The sequence below is a fragment of the Bos indicus genome, chromosome 15, assembly GCF_029378745.1.
Source record: "Bos indicus isolate NIAB-ARS_2022 breed Sahiwal x Tharparkar chromosome 15, NIAB-ARS_B.indTharparkar_mat_pri_1.0, whole genome shotgun sequence".
Lineage (NCBI taxonomy): Eukaryota > Metazoa > Chordata > Mammalia > Artiodactyla > Bovidae > Bos > Bos indicus.
Genome location: NC_091774.1, coordinates 51,321,891 through 51,330,796, shown reverse-complemented (window position 1 = coordinate 51,330,796; position 8,906 = coordinate 51,321,891). Strand labels below are relative to the sequence as shown.

At 39.9% G+C, this 8,906-nt stretch overlaps 1 protein-coding gene across 1 annotated transcript; it reads left to right on the top strand.

The window, feature by feature from the left end:
• Positions 1-885: 885 nt before the first annotated feature.
• Positions 886-1,830, top strand: LOC109569015 (olfactory receptor 52B4-like). Its single transcript, XM_019974348.2, has one exon. It carries the CDS (start codon positions 886-888, stop codon positions 1,828-1,830), a length of 945 nt encoding a protein of 314 aa, XP_019829907.2.
• The last annotated feature ends 7,076 nt before the right edge of the window (positions 1,831-8,906 follow it).

The window sequence follows — 8,906 nt, the reverse complement described above, 5'->3', positions numbered from 1 at the left end:
GTTGTTAGAAATACAGCTTTAAAACTGGGTTCCTTGGGGCAACAGCCTTCCCTGGAGTCTTCAGGCAAATGCATAAAAATCTCTGCTCCCTGATGCCCAGCTCTCAGAGTCCTCCTTGATTCATCACATTGTATTCTATGAAGTCTGCGTTTGAAGCACGTAAGTAGGTTATTTACTGATATTGTATAAACTTTAGGAAAGGGAAGAAAATTACAGTATCAAGACTAAACTGTTTAGGGGAACCAAAGCAGACATTTGAAAATATTAAGACCTTTGTCTGGTGTTAAGTAAGCAGAGTGATATCTAATGTTCTCCAATTTTAAAACTCATAATAATTAACTCCTCCCAGGATAGCATCAAAACTCCTTAACTTGTAATCACAGCCAAAATACTTTTGCTTCTATCTTTTCACCATTGCATGTAGATGTGATTGATCACACAACCATACAGGGTTGCAAACTGTTTAAAATATTTAATGCTTTTAAAAATATTTAAATGCATTAAATATTTCTATGACAGAAGCTTATCCTTAAACTCCCAAAAGACTTCATGTCATTCCCCACCTAATTCATCTCCATCCAATGACATCCCATAGCCAAATAGACTGAATTATTAATTCCATCTGGTTCCCATAGTATTTTTTCTTGGTACTACTATTATCTTTCTTTACCATATAGTTTTCTTTAACTATATAAACATTCATTTTCTCTGTGAGATTATTACCTCATTTTACAGATAATATCTTGTTCATCTTCCCATCCTATATTGTTCCTGGCTCACTCGCTGTGGAAAAGAATCAGATAGATGCCATGAGCTCTGAGTACAGTCTGAAATTTTGATTGTGTCTGTTAACAGGGGGTGAGGTCCTAGTCATCTGCTCCAGGTATGACTGTCTTTAACCATACTGGTGTTAGCCACACAGTCTTCTACTTTGTGGGCATCCCTGGCCTTGAGGACCAGCATGTGTGGATCTCCATCCCCTTCTTCATTTCCTATGTCATCGCCCTGCTTGGGAACAGCCTGCTCATCTTCATTATCCTCACCAAGCGCAGCCTCCACGAACCTATGTACCTCTTCCTCTGCATGCTGTCTGGAGCAGACCTTGTCCTCTCCACATGCACAATCCCTCAGGCTTTGGCCATCTTCTGGTTCAATGCGAGGGAGATCTCCCTGGATCGATGCATCACTCAACTCTTCTTCATCCATTCCACCTTCATCTCAGAGTCAGGCATCTTGCTGGTGATGGCATTTGACCGCTACATTGCCATATGCTACCCGCTGAGATACACCACTATTCTTACACATACACTGATAGGGAAAATCGGTGTGACCATCTTTTTGAGAAGTTACGGTACAATGTTCCCAATAATATTTCTACTGAAAAGGCTAACTTTTTGTAAAAGTAACATTTTTCCAACCACTGTTTGTGAGCACATCGCCGTGGCCAAATTTTCCTGTGATGACATACGAGTAAACTTCTGGTATGGATTTTTTGTCCTGTTGTCAACAGTGACCTTAGATGTTGTGCTAATATTTGTATCATATATGCTTATTCTCTGTGCTGTCTTCCGCATCCCTTCTCGAGATGCTCGCCACAAAACTCTCAATACATGTGGCTCCCATGTCTGTGTCATCATACTCTTTTATGGACCTGGGATCTTCTCAGCTTTCACTCCTCGATTTGCACGTCATATCTTACCCCATGTCCATGTCTTACTGGCCAATGTTTGCATTCTGGCTCCTACTATGCTGAATCCCATCATTTATGGGATCAAAACTAAACAGATCCAGGACCAGGTATCTCAGGTTTTGTGTCAAAAAAAGATATGACTTTGGAAATGGAAGCAAAATTACTCTTTTCTCAACATTTCTCACTCAGAGTCTGAAAAATAAACCAGCTCGCCTTCTTAATTCATTCTTACTCTAGATAGGTATTTGGAAAAAGACAAATTATGGATAATCACTAGATTATACTTTCCTGTCCTGGTTTGTTGCATGCCTTGACATAATGATGCAGTTCTTATTCCTCTTATCTATTTTGGGGCATGGCTGTGTATATTCTTCCCTTTGTCTGCTCTATCACAAAGTTTTCATTTTCACAGGCTCACCTCTACCCACATTCATTCTGTTACTTGTTCTATCAGAAGAAAGGGAGGGAGGAAGCCAGGTTTGGAGGAGGGAGGGAGAAAGGACAGAGAAGGAAGGGAGGAAGGAAAGGAATGTTTCAGAGGGAGGGATGGAGGGAAACTAGCACGCAAAAACCTCTGGCATCCATATATTTGCCCATTGCTTTTCCTCTGTATCCCTTCTTTTCCTCCTCTTGCTCCTCCTCCTCTTTCTTGTCTCCTTTTCCTCCTCCTCTGTTCCTTCTCCTTCTTCTTTCACTGTTTCCATCACAGAAAAACATCTGAAAGAGCTCTCTATATATTCAGGTTTCGATACTTTTCTATTTTTTTAATCTCATACCAATCATTTTCCCTTCATGTTGCACGCATGTTACAGTGACCTCTACCCTGCCGAATTCAATGGTCAATATTCATTCTACATGACACATGAGAAATATTTCACATAGCCAAACAGCTCTCATTCTTGAAAATTCTCCCTCATCCCACATCAGACAATATATTAGAAATAAAAGCTGTATAAAGTTACTTATTTCTTATCAAATGGAGATAATAACTGTTAATATCTTACAAAAGATTGGTATATATTTTCTATGGTGTATTTGTGTGCAGGTAAATAATTTTTTTTTTTAATTTGGACTATATTCCACTTACTATTCCAGAATGTACCTTTCTCACTTAGCAAAGTAATGTAGACATATGCCCATGCTAAAACTGTACATCTCTAGTCATTAGCAATTGCAGCCACCAAGGATGGTGAGCCAATGAGCCCTGAGAAAACTCAGGATATGAAAACACAGGATAGTGTCTGCAGATAACTGAGCTGCATATCAAAGGAATGATTTCAGTGAGCCCAGACTCTTGCATCTTCCCATACATAGACAAGCACTAAATTCCTTAACTTGGTATATTTGGGTTTTTTAAATTAACAATAATCTTTTGTCATTCAGACCACCTGCCCTTGGTTGCAAAACTTCTATATAACCTGGCTTCCTCCTACCTTGTCTCCTCAGAGCAGTTCTCTCAGGGTTATTTGACACACTGCCTCCTCAGGCTTGAAGTCCTAAAAATTCCTGCCAAATAAATATAACTCTCAAAAAAATTATTTAAAAACCAACTGTAAAAAAAAAACCCAACCAACTCTACACATCTGTAGGCATTTTTATCATCTTTCCATTGTTTTTATACAAAGATGTACTATAATTTAACCGGTAGTCTTGTCAAAAAGCATTTTAAAAAGCCATACTCTTTTCAAAAAGCATTTCTCATATGTAATTTTTTATTTACTCTTCATTTCCAATCAAGAGTAGGCTCAGCATTCTCTAAATATTACTTCCTAAGTATCCATTATATCATCTGAGATAGATAAATGATCATAGATAATGAAATGCATAAAGAAGTTACACATATTGCATTTGCCACTGTGGTTCCCCTTTTTTCCTTTGATTTTTACACTTATTTTTACATGTCTAACTCAATGAAACTATGAGCCATGCCGTGTATGGCCACCCAAGTTGGACAAGTCATGGTGGAGAGTTCTGATGAAACAGTGGAGAACGGAATGGCAAACAACTTCAGTATTATTGCCTTGAGAACCTCATGTGCTAAGTCACTTCAGTCGTGTCCGACTCTGTGTGACCCCATAGACGGAAGCCCACCAGGCTCCCCCGTCCCTGGGATTCTCCAGGCAAGAACACTGGAGTGGGTTGCCATTTCCTTCTCCAGTGCGTGAAAGTGAAAAGTGAAAGGGAAGTCGCTCAGTCGCCTCCGACTCTTGGCGACCCCATGGACCGCAGCCTACCAGGCTCCTCAGTCCATGGGATTTTCCAGGCAAGAGTACTGGAGCGGGGTGCCGTTGCCTTCTCTGTAAGAACCTCATGAACAGTATGAAAAAGCAAAAAGATATGATGGACAGGGAAGCCTGGTGTGCTGCAGTTCATGGGCTCACAAAGAGTCAGACATGACTGAATGACTAAACTGAACTTACATATCCAAAACTATATTTCATATAGACTACAAACATAATTTATGTGAAATATATTTGTATTTTACATACATATATTTATAATTATTTATAATATAGTTTTAACATAATTTCAGCTGGTTATAAAATAAACCAGTTCATGGAAGAACCATAATTCACCTAGCCATTTGACTATTATTAACATGCAGGATATTTCAAATTTTTCAGTTGTCTGAGAAAGTAATGCTTGTTAAAACATTTCCTCATTTTTCCTATCCATTATTTTTAGTTTACACATGCTTCCTTAAGTGGTTGAAATATGACTCTTTTCCTTTGATTTTTCTTTTCCCGCTGTTTTCCTAGTGTGCCTTGGAAATGTTTAAAAAACAAACAAAATTAACATTATTTTAATATTTGGTTTCTACTTAATTTAGCATTTGAATAATTATGGTCAGTGTTTTTAAAATGTCTGCTGATTTTAAAAGACAAAATAACAAAGAACACTTTCAGTTCAGTTCAGTTCAGTTGCTCAGTTGTGTCTGACTCTTTGCAACCCCATGAACAGCAGCATGCCAGGCCTCCCTCTCCATCACCTACTCCTGGAGTCTATTCAAACCCATGTCCATCAAGATGCCATCCAACCATCTCATCCTCTGTCATCCCCTTCTCCTCCTGCCCCCAATCCCTCCCAGCATCAGGGTCTTTTCAGATGAGTCAGCTCTTTGCATTAGGTGGCCAAAGTATTGGAGTTTCAGCTTCAACATCAGTCCTTCCAATGAACACCCAGGACTGATCACCTTTAGGATGGACTGGTTGGATCTCCTTGCAGTCCAAGGACTCTCAACAGTCTTCTCCAACACCGCAGTTCAAAAGCATCAATTTTTAGGCGCTCACCATTCTTACAGTCCAACTCTCACATCCATACATGACTACTGGAAAAACCATAGCCGTGACTAGATGGACCTTTGTTGGCAAAGTAATGTCTCTGCTTTTCAATATGCTGTCTAGGTTGGTCATAACTTTCCTTCCAAGAAGTAAGCATCTTTTAATTTCATGGCTGCAATCACCAACCGCAGTGATTTTGGAGCCCAAAAAGATAAAGTCTGACACTGTTTCCACTGTTTCCCCATCTATTTCCCATGAAGTGATGGAACCAGATGCCATGATCTTCGTTTTCTCAATGTTGAGCTTTAAGCCACCTTTTTCACTCTCCACTTTCACTTCCATCAAGAGGCTTTTTAGTTCCTCTTCACGTTTTGCCATAAGGGTGGTGTCATCTGCAGATCTGAGGTTATTGATATTTCTCCTGGCAATCTTGATTCCAGCTTGTGCTTCTTCCAGCTCAGCATTTCTCATGATGCGCTCTGCATAGAAATTAAATAAGCAGGGTGACAATATACAGCCTTGATGTACTCCTTTTCTTATTTCAAACCAGTCTGTTGATCCATGTCCAGTTCTAACTGTTGCTTCCTGACCTGCATACAGGTTTTTTAAGAGGCGGGTCAGTTGGTCTGGTATTCCCATGTTTTTCAAAATTTCCCACAGGTTATTGTGATCCACACAATCAACGGCTTTGGCATAGTCAATAAAGCAGAAATAGATGTTTTTCTGGAACTCTCTTGCTTTTTCCATGATCCAGCAGATGTTGGCAATTTGATCTCTGGTTCCTCTGCCTTGTCTAATACAAGCTTGAACATCTAGAAGTTCACAGTTCACATATTGCTGAAGCCTGGCTTGAAGAATTTTGAGCATTACTTTACTAGAGTGTGAGATGAGTACAATTGTGCGGTAGTTTGAGCATTCTTTGGCATGGCCTTTCTTTGGGATTGGAATGAAAACGGACATTTTCCAGTCCTGTGGCCACTGCTGAGTTTTCCAAATTTGCTGGCATATTGAATGCAGCACTTTCACAGCATCATCTTCCAGGATTTGAAATCGCTCCACTGGAATTCCATCACCTCCACTAGCTCTGTTTGTACTGATGCTTCCTAAGGCCCACTTGACTTCACATTTCAGGATGTCTGGCTCTAGGTGAGTGATCACACCATTGTGATTATCTTGGTCGTGAAGATCTTTTTTGTACAGTTCTTCTGTGTATTCTTGCCACCTCTTCTTAATGTCTTCTGCTTTTGTTAGTCCCTATCATTTTTTCCTTTATTGAGCCCATCTTTGCATGAAATGTTCCCTTGGTATCTCTAATTTTCTTGAAGAGATCTCTAGTCTTTCCCATTCTATTTTTTCCCTCTATTTCTTTGTACTGATCACTGAGGAAGGCTTTCTTATCTCTCCTTGCTACTCTTTGGAACTCTGCATTTAAATGGGTATATCTTTCCTTTTCTCCTTTGCTTTTCACTTCCCTTCTTTTCACAGCTATTTGTAAGGCCTCCTCAGACAGCCATTTTGCTTGTTTGCATCTCTTTTTCTTGGGGATGGTCTTGATACCTGTCTCCTGTACAATGTCATGAACCTCCATCCATAGTTCATCAGGCACTCTGTCTGTGATCACCAATTATACCCACTAAACAAAATAGTTAATAACTACAGAATATTTCATCATTTAAGCATATTTTCACATATGATTTTTGTGAATACTCTATGCCTTACTTTTTTATTCAATGTCATATAGCAAGTGTGTTACTTTGACATCAAGGACATTATATAAATGTTAGTTCAGTTCATTTTCTCAGTCATATCTGGCTCTGTAACCCCATGGACTGCAGCACACCAGGCCTCCCTGTCCATCACTAACTCCAGAGCTTGTTCAAACTCATGTCCATTGATTCAGTGATGCCATCCAACCATCTCATCCTCCTTTGTCCCTGTCTCATCCTGCCTTCTATCTTTCCCAGCATTAGGATCTTTTCCAAGGAGTCAGATCTTCACATCAGGTGGCCAAAGTATTGGAGTTTCAGCTTCAGCATCAGCCCTTCCAGTGAATATTCAGGATTGATTTCCTTTAGGATGGACTGGTTGGATCTCCTTGCAGTCCAAGGGACTCTCAAGAGTCTTCTCGAACATCATAGTTCAAAAGCACCACTTCTTTCGTGCTCAGTTTTCTTTATAGTCCAACTCTCACATCCATACATGACTAGTGGAAAAACCATAGCTTTGACGAGACAGACCTTTGTTGACAAAGTAATGTTTCTACTTTTTAATATGCTGTCTAGGTTGGTCATAACTTTTCTTCCAAAGAGCAAGCATCTTTTAATTTCATGGCTGCAGTCACCATCTGCAGTGATTTTGGAGCCCAAAGAAGTTTTGAATGTTTTAAATGTTGAATGTTAAGGTTTATATGAATCTTTGTATAATATACTGCTACATGGCATACTGTGTTCTAGTAAACTAGTGGATTCTTTTTGAATATTTACATCTGTGTAACTGACAGTATAAATAAAATTGTTATGAAATTAAGCATTAATAAACATCTGCTATATTTTGTGTCCTTAATGTACACTGTAAAAACAGATTCTGAAAATTTTTACTGCATATATGAGCAACTAGAACGCAGTCAGGTTGAATATGTTTTTTATGCACAAAAAATTTTAAATATACATCTTATAAATTGTAAGATAATCCATCATTTCCAAAAATTGAATAAAACCCAATAGCAATATACAAAGGTAAGATACCATTTTCAACTAAATTATATATTTATTGGCTTTAAATGTTGAAAAATATTTGTACAATGTTTGGAGTTAAGCTTTATTTGAGGCAAAATGAGAACTGCAACCCAAGAGGCAGGTTTTCAGATAGTTCTGAGAAACTCCTCCAAGGAAGCGAGTGGAGGAGCCAGGGTATATAGAAGTTTTGCAACTAAGGGTAGGTAGTCAGGAACCTCAAAGATTACTGTTGATTAAAAAAACAAAACAAAACAAAACGGGTACCTCGAGATAAGGAATTTAGTTCTTTTCTATGTAAGGGAAGACACAAAAGTCTGGGCTTACTGAAATCATTCCCTTGATATGCACCTCAGCTGTGTGAGGGGCTTCCCAGGTGGTGCTAGTGGTCAAGAACCTGCCTGCCAATGCAGAAGACGTAAGAGACCAGGTTTGATTCTTGGGACGGGAAGATCTCCTGGAGGAGGGCACAGCAGCCTACTACAGTATTCTTGCCTGGAGAATCCCATGGACCGAGGAGCCTGGTGGGCTATGGCCCATAGGATCACAAAGAGTTGCACACAACTGAAGTGACTTAGCAGTTAAGATACTCAGTTCCATCATCCTACCAAAACACACCCAGGTTCCCCTTCCTAGTCAACTATTTCCACTAACCCTGGGAGCCTTTTATCTGTTTTCTATGCTTCAGTTCAGTTCAGTCGCTCAGTCGTGTCTGACTCTTTGCGACCCCATGAATCACAGCACACCAGGCCTCCCTGTCCATCACCAACTCCCGGAGTTCACTCAGACTCACATCCATCGAGTCAGTACTGCCATCCAGCCATCTCATCCTCTGTCGTCCCCTTCTCCTCCTGCACCCAATCCCTCCCAGCATCAGAGTCTTTTCCAATGAGTCAACTCTTCGAATGAGGTGGCCAAAGTACTGGAGTTTCAGCTTTAGCATCATTCCTTCCAAAGAAATCCCAGGGCTGATCTCCTTCAGAATGGACTTGTTGGATCTCCTTGCAATCCAAGGGACTCTCAAGAGTCTTCTCCAACACCACAGTTCAAAAGAATCATTTCTTCGGTGCTCAGCTTTCTTCACAGCACAACTCTCACATCCATACATGACTACTGGAAAAACCATAGCCGTGACTAGATGGACCTTTGTTGGCAAAGTGTCTCTGCTTTTGAAAATGCTATCTAGGTTGGTCATAACTTTTC

Coding starts and splice junctions, on each gene's coding strand:
- LOC109569015 (XM_019974348.2), top strand. CDS start 886: ATGACTGTCTTTAACCATACTGGTGTTAGCCACACAGTCTTCTACTTT.